The sequence below is a fragment of the Littorina saxatilis genome, linkage group LG15 (assembly GCF_037325665.1).
Source record: "Littorina saxatilis isolate snail1 linkage group LG15, US_GU_Lsax_2.0, whole genome shotgun sequence".
NCBI lineage: Eukaryota > Metazoa > Mollusca > Gastropoda > Littorinimorpha > Littorinidae > Littorina > Littorina saxatilis.
The window spans coordinates 10,435,174-10,456,013 of NC_090259.1; the positions used below are offsets into that span (position 1 = coordinate 10,435,174).

Below are 20,840 nucleotides of genomic sequence, written 5' to 3' on the forward strand. Positions count from 1 at the left end.
GCTAAATTTGGTTGCAACTAGAAACAATGCTATAAGTTATAAAATAGAAACAATAAACAGAACTCTAATACAAGAAATAGCAATGCTTACATCTAACCAGAAATACCAATTATGAATTCTGATATCTACCAGTACCAGAATCAGCTAGAAACAATATATGTATTTCTGGTGCAATTAAACCAGAAACAATATTTGCCAGAAAGCAGGGAAAAAAGGATTATTCTTATTCTGGTAGCAAACCAGAAATATAAACTATGTGTATATAAATGTGTATATAAATGACCCAGAAACAATATATGTATTTCTGGTGCAAACCAGAAATATAAACTATGAATATGAAACCAGAATTTCTGGTGTAAACCAGAAAGCAGTGTAAAGAAGAAGGCACTAAAAAGAAAAGAAAATACAAGTATAAACAACATGCCTTCTAAGTCACACATGACATAATACAAAGCATAAATCAATGAATGTATCATTTGTCAAAATAATCATGACAAATATAGACAAGTAACAATACAGCCAAAATCCTGCAGACACAGCATTCTCTGAAAGAGAATCCACAGTGAGTTAAACAACTCCACAACAGCTAATGTCAAGGGAAGTAACCAACATCTTCCCTTAGGCCTAAGCCTTGCATAGGAAAATGCTCCACATAAATTAAACAACTGCATGAACCGCAACTGCAAAATAATAGTTATTATTAAGCATGTTCATTGCCATGAAGACACATCTTCATCGAGTTGAATAATAACGACAAGAATATGGGGTAAGCGCAAGCTCCCATGCTTCAAAATGAAGCGTTAGACAACAGCCTATTACTTTACAGGGAAACGCGACTAAATCAAAGCGCGACTGCACAAAATGTTAGGTTTTTATCAGTCGCTAAGCTCTTCTGTAGGCAAACACATTTTAAGTGCAAGCGCGACTGCACACAATGTTCAGTTTTATCAGTCGCAAAGTTCTTCTGCAGGCAAGCGCCTTTAAAGTGCAACATGAGAATTAACAGTCAAAATTGTGCATCCTGTAGACAATATCTTCCTATTGTCTGAGATCTTAACTCAGAAGATCACTATCATTATCATGCCTGAATTCGCCAAAGGAATGATAATCAAAACTCATAAGATTATGTACAGGTAAAAGGGTAATACAAATGAAGACTAGCAAAATATCAGAGTATGAAAATATGTGACAAACAGAGTAGAACCAGTAGAGTGACACAGGACAGAATACATAACATGACTGGCTCACACAAAGCCAGACAAAAGACAGGGAAGGTAAACCATGTACCTGTGTATCAGGGGCGGACCTAGGGGAATGGGGGCGCTCTGACATCATTACACGGAGGACGCCGGTCAAAAATGGCGGACACTACTCTTACATCAGCCAATCAACGACATACGGCTTGAAATGCAGCAACATGATCAAACACATGAAACGTAACGCATCACAAAACTTCATAAAGCATGTCATTTTGTTGTACACTTCGCCTACAAAGTTACAGTTACAGTACTGGAAACAAAGAGCGATCCTCAGCGAAGCGAAAACTGAGAACTTCTTTGTTCCTCAACAAACTGGCTACGAAGCGGAACTCCGTCCAGCAAAGTATTCAAATCCCTTCTCATCGAAAACCGAAATCTGAGAAAGGTTCGACTTACCTTACCGGACTTCATCGTTATTAAACTGTCCTTGTACAAAGGAGATCTAACATAGGTAACAGGCTTTTCTCATCGAGTTCATTACCCAAAATATATGTGTCAACCATATTTCCCGTTCATCAATTGTAGGGGTTTCTGCGCCTAAATCGTAAATAGGTAGCTTTACGGGCCAATGGCACGGAGGGCTTAACTTTGGACTTTTAACCGACCACTACTCAGACTTTACTGATCTCCAGAAATAATATGTGATGAAAATGGGGAAACGAACGCAACGATACACATGGGTCCTCTCGACATAAAATATTGCGAGACAGGCTTTTTCTCAGCGAAAACGAAACGTATGAGAACGAGTCTGCCTTACTTGATTCTTACGAGTCTTTAATTTACAAGACTCTAAAACAACTTTAGAATAACTGGTCATCAAATATTAGAAGTTATTAACGCTCAATTTCAGCGCCAAATCATAAAAGTAATTAGAAACTGATCTAGAAAACACATCTCTCCGATAGATCAAAATGGCGTCATCAACTCTGACGCGAGACCGGTCGGACATCGCCCGGGACCAAATCAGAGGCAAAATGTACATATATATGCAAACATCATAGCATCTAATGAACATAAGAATACAGCATAAGGAATGAATAAAGCATTTAGTTACTTACAGATTCTCCTCAGTGAGCACACTTGAAAGAAACACAAACTCTGCTGCTGACGCCTAGTCGCGAAACACAAAGACTGAAAGAGACAGGTCTCGGAATGAAAACCACAAGTCGACCGCTTACTAACTTCGCGCCAAACTACACTAGACCGGTTCACGACAAATTAGAGCAGAGCTTCGACACGTTCACGGCTACCGACAACACACATGGAGCACCCAGCTCGCAGTGTCACAAATCGCGTTTTCTACTCTACTCTAAATGTTTGCTCTTTTAAAGACAGGTCACTTCCGATCCCCTGTGGTGATAAGCCAATGGGGAGGATACCTTGTGTAAGCCAACGGGGGGCGTTCTACTTAAAATGCCTGCCCAATGAAAGGGATCGTTACCGAGGCATGAAGCCGTGTCGGTGTCACGCACCGGAAATATTACGCACACCGGATAAGGCTCATTAGATTACAAGCAGTGTCAAAGCTGATACACAGAAGGGGGGGGGGGGGTAAGAGACTAAAACCTCCAAGCCACCTGGCATCTTCTATGATGTACCCTGTCAAAAGAAATGACACCCACTTGACAAAACGCCGAGTCCAACGATACCCAGACAGGCTGGCGGCACATTACATAACGACCACCTAAATCTGAGATAAGAGATTAGAAATGCATCCGGTCGGAGTCTACCCTACGATAGTAAACACACAATAAAGTACAATGCACAAAGACAACCAGGTATTATTTAGTCACTCCTTAGGCACTGATGGTTAGAGGTTACGCTGCTGCTTCTCATCATTTCAAGTTAGGGATTTAGCACAAAGGGCATTTTTTAAAGGTAAACCCAATGTGACTAGCACACACACACAGGGAATAGCTATAGACAGGGGAGGCAACTGGGTCGGGCAGGAGATAATCACACACAGAGAGACGGGGTACGCCACTTGGCTACATCCCCCCCAGCTCTATACCAACCTGCGCCCTCGCAGGGAGCAAGTACAACAGGAGCCTAAGATACAACCTGGAGCTGACTTAAACAGATCATCCAAGGTGACATCTAACAACTCAAACAACATTAATACAGGAAACACAACCTCCCTTGCCAACATATTAGTGAAGGCACGCCCAACTCAGGGATATGACACAAGACAACAAGATGCATTGCAGAAAAGGCAGTCAGGAACCCGCTATTAAGCCAAGAGAACCTGAAACACCATAAAGCTTGTCGTCAGGATCATGGATGCCGCTGACCACTGCTAATCCTGAAATATCCTTAACAACGCCGGAGAACATAACGGCCTGAAACCACAAGCACCCTGGTGTGACAACAACAATCTTATACATACAAACAAACACATATGTTAATACTAAGTGCTCAAAGAGGGAACCGAAGCAAAAAGTAAAATGCAAAACCATAAAATGCAAAATTAATTAATTTCACAAAATACCCAAGGTAATAGAAAAATAAGTTGAAGTAAATATCAATACTGATGATCCAGGAATGCAGTTTGTAAGGCGAATTAATATGGTGAGTCTCTGTCTCACGAATGGCACATGGCCCACATGATAGCAGCACATTGTTTTCCTGACTGTTCACACTAGGCTCATGGCGGGGTTATGACAGCGGCACACTTAATATCTACCCAAGTCCGACTGTTCAAATTAACATGGCGAGTCTCTGTCTCACGAATGGCACATGGCCCACATGACAGCAGCACATTGTTTTCCTGACTGTTCACCATAGGCTCATGGCGGGGTTATGACAGCGGCACACTTATTATTTACACAAGTCCGACTGTTCAAATTAAATGTAATCAAGTGAATCCCATGATTGCCTAGAATGAGAACAATCTCTGCCGTATACGCTGTGAGCGGCGTACAGGCACAGCAGCTGGAGGAGGGACCAGAGGTTCTGGGTCTCTAGCCAGGGGCTGGTCTGGGACACGTGCTACCTCTGGAACACGAAGCGCTGGGGCTGGGACTGGAGGTGCCTGGGGCTGAGGAACTGGTGCAGGGGCTGCTGGCTGCACCGGAGGAGGCTGGAGGGGTGGGGGAAAGACTGGGCGTGCAAGGAAGACAGTGCCTCTGTCAGGGAATGTTGGGGTAGCTGGGACAGGGGCAGGTGGGGAAAAGGGTGTCACAGGGGGTGCGATGGGGACAGCAGCAGGCATGATGTCGTCTCGGCTGAGAGTCTTCTCACCACCCCCAGCAACAGGACGAACGACATACACCTGGGAGCCTGGGTAGGGTCGAGCTGTTACCACATACAGCTCAGACCGTCACTGGTCCTGGATCTTGCTCCTGCCCAGGGTCCGGTTCTTGATGTAGGTGTAGTCACCTACATGGAGGGGGTGATCTGCCGCTTTCTTGTCTGTCTGCTGGCGCCTCTCTTCTGCTGACTTCTTCAAGTGCTGTTTGGCGCGTGCATGGGCTTCCTGGAGTCGCAAGCGGTGCTGCCGAACCCAGTCAGTGGCTCCAGCAGTTGCTTCTCCAGCACGGCCAAGGAGATGGTCGATGGGCAGACGGGGCTCCTGTCCAAAGAGCAGGAAGTGGGGGGAGAAACCAGTGGAGGCGTGCGGCGTCGAGTTGTAGGCCTGGAGCAGCTCAGGCAGGTGTATTGGCCATCGTCCCTTCTTTTCAACAGACAGTGTGCGCAGAAGGTCGTGAAGAGTTCTGTTGAAGCGCTCACACTGTCCGTTTCCTCGCGGGTGATATGGTGTTGTCCGGGACTTGTTGATACCATACATCTCACAGAGGGCCTGGACTACCTTGCCCTCAAAGTCTCTGCCTTGGTCGCTGTGGAGCCTCTCCGGAACACCATATCGCTGAAACCACTCCTGGACCAGCACCTTAGCAACGGTTCCTGCCTCTTGGTTGCGTGTTGGAACCGCGAGGGAGAATTTGGTGAACACGTCCGTGATCACTAGGACGTTCTCCCTGCCGTCTGTGGCAGTCTCCAGCTTGGTGAAGTCCATCGCCACCACTTCAAGGGGGTGACTGGCAAGGAGGTGGCCAGACGTGGTGTGGAGAAGGGGCTTCCGGCCTAGGACGCAGCGTTGGCAGTTTGTGACGTAGCCCTTGACGTCGCTGAACATCCCAGGCCAGTAGACGCGCTGTCTGAGGAGTTCCATGGTCCGGTCGTAGCCTTGGTGGCCCATGTTGTCGTGCAGGGCGACCAGAACGTCTGGTCGTAGGGAGCTAGGCAGCACCAGCTGCTCGAAGTGGCCGCCTTTGGGGTCTGCCACTCGACGGTAGAGGACCCCTCTCTCCATAAACAGCTTGTTATGTTGCTGAAGGAGCGTCCGCAGCGGGGGGTCTTTGGTAACTGGGGGTCTGGCAGGCCAAGACCTGAGGACTGGGCCGATGGTGGCGTCCTCGTCCTGCAATCGCCTGAGGTCCTCGGGGGAGTGATGGGGAAGGGTGTCCGTGGTTGGCTCTGCTGCCTTGAAGCTGACATCAAGGGGCAGTGGTGGCTGTCCATGCACCTCTGGCACTGGATCGAGAGCAGCCCTCTCGCACCACATCTCTTGCTCTGTAGCCAATTCTGGGGGGACAGGGGTCGTAGAGGACTGGTCAGGGAGGGAATCAGGGGGTAGACGGGACAGGGCATCAGCCGGGTTGATTTTCCCTGGGCGGTAGCGCAGAGTGAAGTTGAACTGGGCCAGTTGAGAGGCCCAGCGTTGCTCCAGCGCCCCAAGTTTTGCCGTCTTCAGGTAGGTGAGGGGGTTGTTATCAGTGATCACCTCAAACTCAGCGCCGAGAAGGTAGTGGCGGAACTTCTCGCACGCGGCCAACTTAAAAGCAAGCAGCTCCAGCTTGAAGCTGCTGTAGTTAGCACAGTTCTTCTCGGTGGGCTTGAGTCTCCTGCTGGCGTAGGCAATGACGCGTTGCTTCCCATCTTGGACTTGGGAGATGATAGCACTGAGTCCATCATGACTGGCATCAGTATCCAGGATGAACGGCTTCTCATAGTCGGCGTAGCCCAAGACGGGAGCTGTTGTCAGGGCCGACTTCAGGGACTCAAAGGCTGTCTGGTGTCGTTCAGTCCACAGGTGGTGGATGGCTGCCTTCTTCTTCTTGCTTCCTTTGCCGCCTTCTGTCACGAAGTCGTGAAGTGGTCCGGCCAGCTTGGAGAATCCACTGATGAAGCGTCGGTAGTAGCTGGCGAAACCAAGGAAGCTGCGCAGGTCTGTGGTGGTATGAAGAAGTATGCACGTGACATGTGTAGGATTCCATAGCTGTTGTACCAGCCCTGTATGATGAAGAATGCATGTGACATGTGCAGGGTTCCATAGCTGCTGTACCAGCCCTGTATGATGATGGATGCATGTGACATGTGGAGGGTTCCATAGCTGTTGTACCAGCCCTGTATGATGAAGAATGCATGTGACATGTGGAGGGTTCCATAGCTGCTGTACCAGCCCTGTATGATGATGGATGCATGGGACATGTGGAGGGTTCTATAGCTGTTGTACCAGCCCTGTATGATGAAGAATGCATGTGACATGTGCATGGTTCCATAGCTGCTGTACCAGCCCTTTATGATGAAGAATGCATGTGACATGTGCAGGGTTCCATAGCCGTTGTACCAGCCCTGTATTATGAGTACAAGTATCTGTAAAGAATAATGAATACTGAGTAATTCTTTCACTTCATGTTTTTTTAAATCCGTGCTCTGTGTTCCCAAACTACAAAAAAAATTTCTGATGAATACCAACACACCAACACGGCAATGGATGATTTAACACACACACATACACACACACACACACACACACACACACACACACACACACACACACACACACACACACACACCATGACAAGAACCATCACAACCTTTTAGTCAAACTACGAACGAAATAACATCGCAGTATTTGTTGATCTGTTTATTCAGAGAATAATCGTAACATACAAATAATCTTAACATGTTCGCACTTGGAATCAAATCTGTGTGAATACAGGGAAGGAACAGGCGTAACGTACCATCTTCTGTTTCAACCAGTTAACCATGAAAGACATATCCCAATGACACACGATGACAACCTCCATAGCCACATCCACAAACATCACAACCTTTTTATCAATCTACTAACGGAACCGCATTGTTTGTATTTTTGTGCTGAGATTTATCCGAGAATACAAATTCATATAACATGTTCACTTTAAGAACAATACCCTTGTGAATACAGGAAAGAAACAGGCCATCTTCTCTGTCAAGAAATTAACTATGAAATTGATAAACCAATGAACACATAGAACTGTAAAAGTCCAATAACTCTATGCAAAGCCTCGAGTCATTCACAATGTGAACACGTGCAACAAGATAACAAAAACAACGCGACTGAAAATGTACAAATTAAAAGTTAGCCTAAATTAGACACAAAATAACGTGGATACATAGAAAAAGATGATGATGTTTAAAAAGTAAATAAAAGTAAAATATTTACCTTGCACAAACAGAGAATTCAATAAACAAAACACCAATATTGTCACGTGGTATATGTATAATAAGCGCTTGTAGACTAAATGCGAGAACAGCCTACTCAACAACAAAACAACTTCCCCGAAACAAACAAATCAAAACAAAGCTGAATGAACAACATATGAGGACAAGGGGAGTAACCCCAACAATTTTCATCACTTGTTCACGTGTAAATGTCTCCCCTTGTTTGAACACACACCAGAGTGTGCAGTTGTAACTCTTCGTTTGACCTTGACTTTGGTCTCTTTTATCGGAGGCAAAGTTGCAACCATACAAGGTTTTAAGAAAATAATGATACAGCTAATAATACGTGCACAGCATCAATAGTCCGTTTGTTGGGAATGGGAACCACACACACACATACACACACACACACACGCACACACACACACACACACACACACACACACACACAGACACACACACATATATATATATATATATATATATATCTATATATACACACACACATACACATACACACACACACACACATACACACACACACACACACACACACGTGCGCGCGCAGGGTGATCAGTCTGCCTGCACGCACTATGTGTCAAAAAAACAACACACGTGCTTTCTTTTTCATATCGGCTTTGTGCTGCAAGGCGTATTGAACGATATCGTGGTTGCCGTGTGTACAGGCCTGCAATAGGAGTTTCTTACCGACCTTGTCAGAAATGTTCACGTTCGCACCGTGCTGTAGCAGGAGATGAGCGATGTTGTGGCGGTTATCCTCACAAGCAAAATGCAGGGCTGTCCTATCAAGTGCGTCAGAAATGTTCACGTCTGCACCGTGCCGCAGGAGGAGGCGAACGACGTCACGATGACCATACATACAGGCCCAGGTCAGGGGTGTCAGATCAAGTGCATCAGACATGTTGACATCAGCGTTGTGGAGCAGAAGAAGCTGAGCGATGTCTGTTTTACCAAGTATGCTGGCCACTCGTAATGGGGACCAGCAGCCATCACTTGCTGCGTTGACGTCGATGTTGTCCTGTTGCAAAAGTAGACGTACAGCTTCACACGCCCTGTACAGAGCAGTCACACCCTCTTTGTCCTTCATGTTGATGTCAACCTTTGCCGGTGGTTCACACAGCGCGGTGGAAGGGCTTTTACCTTCGTCATCACTCACGCTGACAGTGTCCTTGCATCCAAGCAATAAACGTACGATGTCTGTATCCGCACGCTGGCATGCAACATGTAGAGCAGTTTCACTGCATGACGTGTTCTGATTGTTGACATCAGCCCCGTGGTTGATGAGGAGTCGCACGATGTCTGCGTTATTCCCTCGGCATGCAAAGTGTAGCGGTGTGTCGTTGTTAGTGTTTGTCACGTTGACGTCTGCTCTGTTGGCGACGAGTAGTCTCACAATGTCTGTGTTGCCCCGTGTGCATGCCAAGTGGAGTGGAGTGTCACCTTTACATGATGTGTTGATGTCGGCCCCGGACTTTAACAGAAGCTGTGCAATGTCTGTCTTTCCTTGGAAACAAGCGTGATGCAGAGGCGTCCAACCGACTGAATTCTTCACATCAACATGTGCATTGTGCAGGATAAGAAGCTCAGCGATGTCTGTGTCACCCTGTTTACATACTGTGTGTAGAGGAGTAATTCCTTTACGGTCCACAGCATTCACAAGGCCTCCTCTCTCAACGAGCAGTTGCACTGTCTCCAAGCATTGTCCACGACATGCATAGTGCAGTGGAGTTAATCCCGACTTGGCCGTGGCGTTAAGGTTCGCATCCAGGTCCGCTAGAAGGGAAGCGATGTAAGATGCAATGTGCAGTGGAGTCAAGCCATTCTTGTCTTTGCTGTCAACTGTGGCATGGTAACAAAAACAGTCTTTGACAGTTGTGTCGTCACATACTTTGCATGCAGCAAACATGGAACGTGTCCATTTCTCTTGGCATTGTGTGTCGTAGTTGTGTTGGTCAAGTCGTTGTTTTGCCAGCTGTGGCGGTGTCTTACCTGCCTTGTTTTTCACCGTCAGTGAGGCTCCACTACTGACCGCCATTTTGATCGCCTCCAGGTGTCCTGCTTCGGCCGCCAGGTGGAGCAAGGTGTTCCCCTCTCTGTCTTGTTCGTCCACCTGTTGGTCTGCCAGGAGTCGATATGTCAGGTAGACATGTTGACGTGAGAAAGAGATGTGAATGATGTCATCCTTGATGTTTGCAGTGATGAGATTTTCTTGGATAAAAACATCAAGGTACCGGAAAAGACTTGTCCTGAGGCCTGATAAAATCTTGTCACACACTGAGCGTAATTCCACTGTGTGTCGTTTACCTGTGGATGGCAAAGGAAGGTGCATGTTCCCTGCGTAAGATTTGTCAGCAATCTTACTCAAAAGTTGACGAAACATGTGTGAACTATTGCTGATCTGGAGAGCTTTCAGCAGGGCGGTCCCGAAGGCTGCAGACTGGACGTGGTCAGACATGATGTTGCTGTCCGTGTTCTGTTCTTTGGTCATCCTGAGGCACCATTCAGTCAGACGGTCAGACGGTCCCCACACTGACCAGTAAAGCAGAGGCAAGTTGTGGTCAGGATCCAGTGCACCAATGACAGCTTGCAGGCAGTTCTCCTCTCTGCAGAACGCCTCAAATCCACACAGAAACTGTTCGCTGTGAAGACAGGGGTGCTGAATCATCTCAGGTAGACGTCCTCTAACCATTTCCTCGTACATTCTTCGCATTAGCAGAGGGTCTTTCTCAACTGGGTGTTCTGTTCGCACAAACTGCACGAGGTGCATGGTGTCACAAACTTGCACCAGTACTGACTTCAGGTAAGTGTCAGCAAAGGCCAGTCCAACAGCATCATAGACTTCTCTAGTGATGAACCCTCTTTCTCTGTGTGCCAGAAGGAAACCTTTCAGGAGACTGGCATACTCCTCTAGCTGAGCGTCCGAGTAGTCGCTGAAACCAAGACGTTGCAATGGCGGTTGTGCTTGACCCGTGTTGTCCGAGAAGAAGCCTTGACTGCGCATGGTCAGAGCAAAAAGAGCTCCCAGTATCAGTCCATGATTGGGGTCACGGAGCATGCGCACCAAGAGGTCTGCGTAGGGCTCAACTGAAAGAAGAGGATCTTGACCTAGTTCTACAAGCCCCACGCTGCTCAGCAGAGGACGGACAGAGGCACGATCAAACTGCTGAAGCTCAAGCAGCACGGGGGGATAGACAACAAAGACAAGCTTGGTGGTCAGACTATTGATGCTGTACAAACTGTGCTTATAGAACCTGTGGTACTGTTCCCTGTCAAAGCGGACATCCCCAAAGGCACAGTCAAAGATCACAAGACTCCCCCTCTCTACAGGCCCCTTCTTATCCCAGTCACTGACACAGCTGAGATCATACACTGTGTAGCCCTTCTTACGGTAGTGACGGCGTAGAGCGGAGAGAAAAGACTGTCTGGTAAGACCTGGGTGTGCTGACAGTAACAGCAGACGTTCCCCTGCTGTCAGGATGTGCAGCGCCCTTCTGAAGCTGTCTGTGTTGATAATGTTGTCAACTGCCTCGTCGTCTTCCCCAGCCAGTGCTCCATGATCCATGGCATCTTGTAACATTACAGAGCACAGCAAATAACGTCTTGTGTGAAATGCATTTCCAGTGCAAACTTAAAAAAGATATCTAAAGGAACTAAGACTGCCAGATTGAATGTTAAATTCAGATGAGTGAAAAAGACAGGGTAACCCTCTTGATTACAGCAGTTAAAGTATCTTTAAACTGATATTGCCATAACTCAGGGGCGAGAAATAAAAATTGTGTAAAAATTCTACCCCCTGACAGATCAACATTGTGCGGATGGGATAATGCTTTCATCTTCGTGACCGACTGTTATTAAGAGTGTGTGTGTATGTGTGTGTGTGTGTGTGTGTGTGTGTGTGTGTGTGTGTGTGTGTGTGTGTGTGTGTGTGTGTGTGTGTGTGTGTGTAGAGCGATTGAGAGTAAACGACTGGACCGATCTTTATGAAAGTTGACATGAGAGTTCCTAGGTATGATATCCCCGGACGTTTTGTTCTTTTTTTCGATAAATGTCTTTGATGACGTCATATCCGGCTTTTTGTAAAAGTTGAGGCGGCACTGTCACACCCTCATCAGCTAACAGAGACAAAGAGGCAGGTCATGGGATAAAGCCTTTTATTTTTGTTCAGTCATTCAGGTATTTATCATTTTTAGCAATTTAATGTCTGTAAACGTAGAGTTCTAATAAGAGACATGTTGAACCATCACTTTCTGTCGCTAGTTTACAGTGAAACAGATGTGATATGTGACCGTACTGTGTTTGACATTAGAAATTAAATATTTCCTCAGTTACCTGTCAGGGCCAGCAAAGGGTTACGTTGTTCTCCAGCAGTGACAGCATAGAACACATTATTAGTAATGCGAGGTCTGTGCTGATACACGTGATGCTCGTTGATCTGGTTGAGAACCCGGTTGTCATTGTGAACCTGGTTGTCATTGTGAACCTGGTTGTGAAAATTCTTGATGTAGTTGGAACTGTTGATGGTATCAGCGATGTTTGTGGGGCCCTCTGAGTGATTGTGGATTTCCAGCGGCGGATGATCTGAAACACAGAGCATTAATGAGACACTCATGTGGACCCTGAAACCTGCTGTAGTACTCAGCGGCGGATGATCTGAAACACAGAGCATTAATGAGACAACACATGTGGACCCTGATATCTACCGTAGTACTCAGCGGCGGTGCACGAGTTCTTCAAACCAGGGTACTGGAATACACGTTTTGAAATGTGACAATAATATAACAAAGTTCAGTCGTCTTGACCAAGCGAAGTGTGTTTTGTGCAGAGAGAGAGAGAGAGAGAGAGAGAGAGAGAGAGAGAGAGAGAGAGAGAGAGAGAGAGAGAGAGAGAGAGAAAGAGAAAGAGAAAGACTGAACTTTATAACACAAGCATAGAGGTTTTAGGCAGAGCCTAATCTTAAAAGAGAGAGAGAGAGAGATGGGGGGAGGGAGGTAGAGAGAGAGAGAGAGCGGGGGCGGGAGAGAGATGGAGAGTCCAGAACGGAATTTCCGTTTTGCTCAGGAGGCTGCAGACGGATTTTTGAAAATTCTGGAGCAAGGCCACTGTGTTTGGGTGGGGGGTTGCTTGAGAGGTCAGCAACCTTTGACCATGCCTGATAGGGACGGTTGTGTAAAGGTGCCAAGAGGGGTGGGGGGGGGGGTGGGGTGGGGTGGAAGGATGTCATGTCATACTGGTGAATGTGGCATCTTAAGTGCTGTGTATTTAGCCTTCCTTATATACCCCACTTTCAGGGATTCCGAGACCTTCAGTGGTAGAGAAAATGTGCATTCCTGATCTATGAACCAGTGGTATTTCGCTTCAGATACATTTAGTCCTTTAGAAAGTTGGCAACTAAAACAAGCTTGCTTGAAACTTATTTCTCTTTTAATTCAAGCTATGATTCAACAATCATTTGCGAATTTAACTCCTAAAATGAAAAAGCAGCATCAGAAGATTGTATGTGCATGGCAAGGGATATAACTCTGGAGGTTTCTGTTTTTGTCTAAACTTTCTTCTTTTTAACCTGAGCAGCTAGCCCTTTTGAAAGTATTCAATTGAAACAAACTCAGTGACTTGAAACTTGTTTCTCATTTGGTTGAAGCTATGGTTCAACAATTATTTTAGAATTTACCTCCTGCAATGATAAATTCATAAGCTTCATTTAAAGAAGTTGTTATACAAGGGAGGTGACTGTAATTTCCTGTGTTTGTGAAAACTTTTTGTTAGCATGGTAATTTTCCTTTAATTCAGTAAATATTTTTTAAATCAAAGACGAAACTTGGTGATAAAATCAATCACCTTCAAGTTTACAAGATTTTTAATTTGGGCATCTCCAATTTTAAGTTTTTGTTAGCTTCTTCTTCTTCTTCTTGGCGTTCGCAGAGGTTACACAATCAGTCCAGCACTGGTGATAAATGTTGTCGTTTTCTCCAACTCCTGTCGACTGCCGTATAGTTTGGTCTGCAAGGGGGTTGGTGACGGCCACACTTCTTTTCGTTCCTCATCTAGTAAGGGACATCGCTGTAAGATGTGTTCCGCTGTTTGGTCCTCTTGACCGCAGGCACATGTTGGTGATGGCGCCAGCTTGAACTTTCGGTTCATGTGAGCATTGAGCCTGTTGTGGCCAGTACGCAGCCTGATGAGGTTGACTTGCTGCTCTCTGGACATTGTGTGGTAGTCATCTCTGTTTGTCCTTGGCCTCATCAATGCCTTGATGATTGTCTTCTGCTCACTAAAGCTGACACTGTTTTCAGGTTGGTCTTCCACGGCTCCTTCTTTTGCCAGCTCATCTGCCCTTTCATTTCCTGGTATCCCACAGTGAGCTGGTATCCATTGGAGGACAACTCTTCTGGTTTGTCTGACCATCTGTAATGCTTTGGCCAGCTGTGGGAGTTTGTCGTTCTCTAGGGCCTGAAGGACTGAAAGGGCGTCCGAGAGGAAGACAACTTGGTAGCAAGGGTCTGCGGAGTCCTGAACGAAGGAGGCGGCCTGCATGAGAGCTTCTGCTTCTGCTTTATAGTTTGTGCAGTGTTTGCCAGTGGCAACGCTGGATGTAGCTGTATGTCCCCCAGGGAACTGGATGAGAATGCCTGCACCTCCATTGAGCACGGCGTTAGTTGCTGATCCATCGGTGTATACATGGATCCACGCCTCTTTTGGGTACTGTTCGTCGATCAGGGCTAAGGTGAGTGCCTGTCGAGCTGTGTCATTCTGATCTTCTCCTGAGGTAACATGTGGAACACTGGTGCAGATCTGGATGCCTGGTTTCTCTGTTGCCTTGGGGGTTTCCTCTTCTTCTTGAGTCAGAGGTAGAGTGTTCTGTGGAAGGACTTCCCTGTACTGTCGAGAAAGTCTCTTGCTCTCGTGTACAAAACTGCTCCGTTTAAGCCGGTTCTTGGTGAGGTTGCTCAGTCTGTGCTTCATGGGGTGGTCGGGTAGGCACTTGAGCTTCTCGGCCTGTACCATAGTCTTGGCTTCTCTTCTCTGACAGAGGGGTTGGATGGTGGTAAGCTTCTCCATTTCCTTGATGGGCGTGGATTTCATTGCACCGGTGATGAGTCGGAGGGCCTGGTTTTGCACACGGTCAAGGGTCTGCAAGTTTTTGTTAGCAAAGAGAGGCTTCTAAACCCCTTCTTCAAATGTGTTGACCTTGTTTTTTGTAGACCCTCTAGCAAGAGTGATGCAATCAAACACCTTCAAGTATAGAGGTTTTTCATGTTGTGCATCCCCCCCCCAATTTTGTTGTTGTTGCTGTTTTCAGTTTTAAAACCAGGAGAGGCTCAAATAGCCCCTCTTGGAATGCTAACATTCATTTTCAGCTGGGTGGTTACAAATACCTTCAGGTTTACAAGATTGTTCATATTATACTTATCCGCAAAGCCTGTTTGTTCTGAAATAGATTTAGAGTCAAAAGAGGCCATTCAAATCCTCCCTGAAATGCGAAAATTTGTTTTTCGGTGGGGGGCGCTGCCCCCCCTGGACCCCCCAGCAAGGGCGCTGCCCCTGCACCCCGCCGGGGCCTTGACGGCCCCTGGACCACGGCCTTTTCAGTTTTTTAATTTTCCAACAGTTGCACCCATGAAAGTGTGTCTGTGTGACAGAGACAGAGACCCTGAGAGAGAAAGAGACAGAGACCCTGAGAGAGAAAGAGACAGAGACCCTGAGAGAGAAAGAGACAGAGACCCTGAGAGAGAAAGAGACAGAGACCCTGAGAGAGAAAGAGACAGAGACCCTGAGAGAGAAAGAGACAGAGACCCTGAGAGAGAAAGAGACAGAGAGACAGAGAGTACATTATCATTATACTAAGTAAGGAGCACACACTCGTACAAAAGCAAACAATACTCGTCAACTGTAAGATTTGACCGATCTTGACCAGGACATGAGTCTTTTCCTTTTCAAACTCTATTACTTTCAACGTCACCCGTCCCTCAAAGTTTATCTTAGAAGGAAAATTTGCAAGGAAGCCAATGCTCTGTTGTGAATAGGTTGATCAGTTGGTAATAAATCACACAAAGAAACTACATGTGAACATTTAATATGGACAAAATAAAGTCTTACTATCGTTTACGAACAATTAGAGGGCCACCCAGATAGTTGCAGTACTTACTGGAATTGAATGTGTAGCCTGGTGCCACCGCTCCTCTAACACTGGCTTCCATCATGTCCTGAGGAAACGACGCTTCCATGTCCATGGGCTGAGCCAGTTGTTTTGGCACGGTAGAGTGATGATAGTCATGGTGCTGCACCGTGCCTCGTGGAGTATTGTGGTCAGAAGCCTGAGAGCGGTCGACTGGAGGCTGTGTGAAGTCTTCAGCACTGTTGGTAAGGCTGGCGATACCATCGGGAGGGTGTGGCACAGTGTGTGGAATGGTGTCGTGAGAAGAGGGAGGGTGTGGCACAGTGTGTGGAATGGTGTCGTGAAAAGAGGTTTCCTTCTCTCCGGGAGTTTCCATTTTGTCACCAGTGTCGGTGACAGACAAGCGAGGTTTACTGTAACATTAAACATGACTTTTTGGATAGTCTTCTTGTGATAGGGTGGAGTGGAAGGGGGAGAAATAGGCCAGGAAGCATAAATGAGACGCCAAGACAGAGGTTGCGATAACGTGACTTTTAATTAACGTACACCAGAAGCAAACACCAGAAAGTAGACACCAGAAAGCAGTGTAGATTCTCCCCAGTGAGCACACTTGAAACAGTAAACACAAGAGCACAGGTTCACAAGTCGCGATAAATTTGGGCAGAGGTTCGACACTTTCACGACAACAACATATGAGCAGCACCCAGCTCACTCGATGATCGGTCTCACTAAACGCGTCTGCTGATCTAGCCTAATGCTCTCTTTTAAAGGCTGGTCACTTCCGATAGCCAATAGGAAGACTACCCGGTGTCAGACAACGGGGGGTGTCGTCTTAAGATTGCCTGCCAAATGAAAGGGATCGTTAAAGAGGCAGAAATCGTTACAGGGGTGTCACACACCGGAAATATTACAAGTAGTTACACTAGCTGAAGGGGAAAGAGGGGCCTGTCTGCCATGCACACCGGAAATATTACGCACACCGGATAAGGCTCATTAGATTACAACCAGTTACAAAGAAGGGGGGGGGGGGGGTAAGAGACTAAAACCTCCAAGCCACCTGGCATCTTCTATGATGTACCCTGTCAAAAGAAATGACACCCACTTGACAAAACGCCGTCCAACGATACCCAGACAGTCTGGCGGCACATTACATAACGACCATCTAAATCTGAGATAAGAGGTTAGAAAGGAATCCGGTCAAGAGTCTACCCTACGATAGTAAACACACAATCCTCCTAGCGGGAGACACAACTTGGGTCAGGGGAAGATAATTAGACAGGGGAGGCAACTGGGTCGGGCAGGAGATAAATACACAAAAAGACTGGGAACGCCACTTGGCTACATCCCCCCCAGCTCTATACCAACTGCGTCCTCGCAGGTACAGCGCCTCGGGAATAGCTGAAAATGACATCTATAAATCAAACACAAGTTCACCCAAGTGAAACAACAAATAAAATCAGAAACGGTAACGGATGACACTCACAGTCACCCAACCCATTCATACAAGACACAATACAACAGGCAATCAATAATCATAGTGTACACAGTCTCTTAGCAGAACACGAACAGTCTCACAAATGACACATTGCCCACATGACAGCAGCACATTGTTAACCTGACTGTTCACTGTAGACGGATGGCGGGGTTACGACAGCGGCACACTTATTATATTACACACAAGTCCGTCTGTTCAAAATAAATAAAATCAAGTTAATCCCATGACTGCTCAGAACGACGACAATCTCTGCCGTATACGCTGTGAGCGGCGCACAGGCACAGCAGCTGGAGGAGGAACCAGAGGTTCTGGGTCTCTAGCCAGAGGCTGGTCTGGGACTCGCAGTACTGGCACTGGAAGCTCCTGGGCCTGAGGAACAGGTGCAGGGGCCGCTGGCTGCACCGGATGAGGCTGGACGGGTGGGGGAAAGACAGGGCGTGCGATGCAGACAGTGCCTCGGTCCGGGAACGTTGGGGTAGCAGGGACTCGGGGTACAGGGGCAAGATTAAGTAACGAATCCCAAAATGAAATCAGCTGAGCGTCGTGTAGCTGCACGGGGACGGGGGTTGTCGCCAGCCGATGCTGTTCCTCTGTCTGACAGCTTTGCTCAAGGAGAGGTTGCGCCGTGATGGATGTTGATTGATGACTCGCGCGTTTCTCACTTGGCTGTCTCCATGACAGCGGTTGTTGATCTCTTTGACGCTTGGTAGGGCACCTGCTCTGTAGATGGCCGTGGCGGTTACAAAGCCAACAACGTGGCTTCGCGGACGGTTGCTGTTGACGAGAGGCAGCCGGCGGGCGTTGGTGCAAGGCAGCGCGAAGCTCTGTTGACTTGACGGCGAGTTCGCTAACATTCACCTGCAGTCTGCCTAACTCTGCACCCATCTGTGTAGAAACAGCCGTTTGTTGCTTCGCCACCCCCTCGAAATCTTCCCTCATCCACCTGAGAGCTTCTGCACGGACTGCCGCAAAAGTGACAGCCTCACGCCCTCTCGCAAAGCGCATGAGGTCCCGTCTCATTGCAGGCAAGAACAGTCCGTGCATGAATCGATCACGAAGTGCAGCATCGGAAACCGTACCGGCAACAACAGCATTCGTCTTCACCTGCAGAGCCTGCAACCTGTGGGCATATGAGAGAATGCCCTCCTCTTGACTCTGGGAGATGCTGTAGAACGACGCTAGTAGAGTGGAAATGCTGGCGTGGTCCCCAAACGTGTCCTGCAGGATGGTCAAGACTAAGTTGGCAGTGGCAGTCGCCTGAGGGGGGTGCAGGTTGATCTCCTTCTTGGCAGGCCCAGCAAGTGACTGAATCAGCCATTCAGCAGCCTCGCCGCCCAGCGCCTCCAGATTGAAGTGGGCAATGATGCGACGAGCCTCTGTGACGTAGTCGTCTAGCAGACAGCCATCTTTGCTGCTAGTGAAGACAGGAAGCCTGGGAGGGGGAAACACCTGCCACTGGGGTCTATGAACCCCGTCGACCGCCATCTTGGATGTGAGGAGTCCCCCCTACACTGCTTTCCCTGCTTTCTGGTGTTAAACTACGGCGTCTCTACTTCCTGAATCCTGCTCCGCAAGCGCCAGATGTGATAGGGTGGAGTGGAAGGGGGAGAATAGGCCAGGAAGCATAAATGAGACGCCAAGACAGAGGTTGCGATAACGTGACTTTTAATTAACGTACACCAGAAGCAAACACCAGAAAGTAGACACCAGAAAGCAGTGTAGATTCTCCTCAGTGAGCACACTTGAAACAGTAAACACAAGAGCACAGGTTCACAAGTCGCGATAAATTTGGGCAGAGGTTCGACACTTTCACGACAACATATGAGCAGCACACAGCTCACTCGATGATCGGTCTCACTAAACGCGTCTGCTGATCTAGCCTAATGCTCTCTTTTAAAGGCTGGTCACTTCCGATAGCCAATAGGAAGACTACCCGGTGTCAGACAACGGGGGGTGTCGTCTTAAGATTGCCTGCCAAATGAAAGGGATCGTTAAAGAGGCAGAAATCGTTACAGGGGTGTCACACACCGGAAATATTACAAGTAGTTACACTAGCTGAAGGGGAAAGAGGGGCCTGTCTGCCGTGCACACCGGAAATATTACGCACACCGGATAAGGCTCATTAGATTACAACCAGTTACAAAGAAGGGGGGGGGGGTTAGAGACTAAAACCTTCAAGCCACCTGGCATCTTCTATGATGTACCCTGTCAAAAGAAATGACACCCACTTGACAAAACGCCGTCCAACGATACCCAGACAGTCTGGCGGCACATTACATAACGACCACCTAAATCTGAGATAAGAGGTTAGAAAGGAATCCGGTCAAGAGTCTACCCTACGATAGTAAACACACAATAATCCTAGCGGGAGACACAACTTGGGTCAGGGGAAGATAATAGACAGGGGAGACAACTGGGTCGGGCAGGAGATAAATACACAAAAAGACTGGGAACGCCACTTGGCTACATTCTATTAAATAGAAGTGATGGGTTTTAATTCCAAAATTATTTCGTATAATAGAGATAGTCTCTTGTCAGTGTTGTGAACAAAATCTCGAGAGAAAAGAAAACCTGTTTCCCAGGAAATCCAAGAAAACAATGATAATACAAAAATCAAACTGACGAGGTGATATATGATTGAGGTGCACACACTGGTTAATCATGTTCGATTGTGTAGTTATGTGTTTTATCTTTTATTTTTTTTTTACCGAGTTCTGTATTGTGGCAATACGATTTGTTTCAATGCAGGAGGGTTTATTGTGAAGGAAACGATTATTTGCTCACCACTAACAGCCATTGAACTCGGGTATCAGGAACGGTTCTGATGTATGCAAGTCACTGAGTAAAGAATGCGTGAACAACGTAAAGAAAAAGAATAAACATGTAAAAGGACACAGACATCAAATCAGGCCATGCAGCAGTCACTAGAGGTTATTATCCAACCTTTTCTGCATTACACAAGACTCAGGAAAAAGTAGGTCAGTCATTTGTTGACAATGCAGTAATTTCATAAACGTTGAACAGGTTGTGAAAATAGTTTGGACAATGAAGGGCCTAGGCCGTTTTCCAACGCATACTTTTTAATTCTTCCTTGCTGCATTTTCATTTTCATTTCACACTAACTGGCAAGACTGAATCATTTGGCATCTCTGAAGGTAAAACAAGGTTGTGAGAAAGTGAGCAGATGGAGTTCCAGATTGTATATATAAATAAACAAGTCGCGTAAGGCGAAAATACAATATTTAGTCAAGTAGCTGTCGAACTCACAGAATGAAACTGAACGCAATGCCATTTTTCAGCAAGACCGTAGACTCGTAGCATCGTCAGTCCACCGCTCATGGCAAAGGCAGTGAAATTGACAAGAAGAGCGGGGTAGCAGTTGCGCTAAGAAGGATAGCACGCTTTTCTGTACCTCTCTTTGTTTTAACTTTCTGAGCGTGTTTTTAATCCAAACATATCATAT

General features: G+C 46.9%; 1 protein-coding gene across 1 annotated transcript in view; it reads right to left on the reverse strand.

The window, feature by feature from the left end:
* LOC138948526 (uncharacterized) overlaps nt 1-20,840 on the reverse strand; it is a 76,612-nt gene that overhangs the window by 47,111 nt on the left and 8,661 nt on the right. The window contains exons 2-4 of the mRNA XM_070320078.1: nt 15,913-16,133; nt 12,099-12,347; nt 8,305-11,336 (exon numbers count right to left, since the gene is read on the reverse strand). Coding sequence (XP_070176179.1) covers nt 8,347-11,336; nt 12,099-12,347; nt 15,913-16,133 — 3,460 coding nt within the window. The 3' untranslated portion in view covers nt 8,305-8,346. The remainder of the gene's footprint in view (nt 1-8,304; nt 11,337-12,098; nt 12,348-15,912; nt 16,134-20,840) is intronic.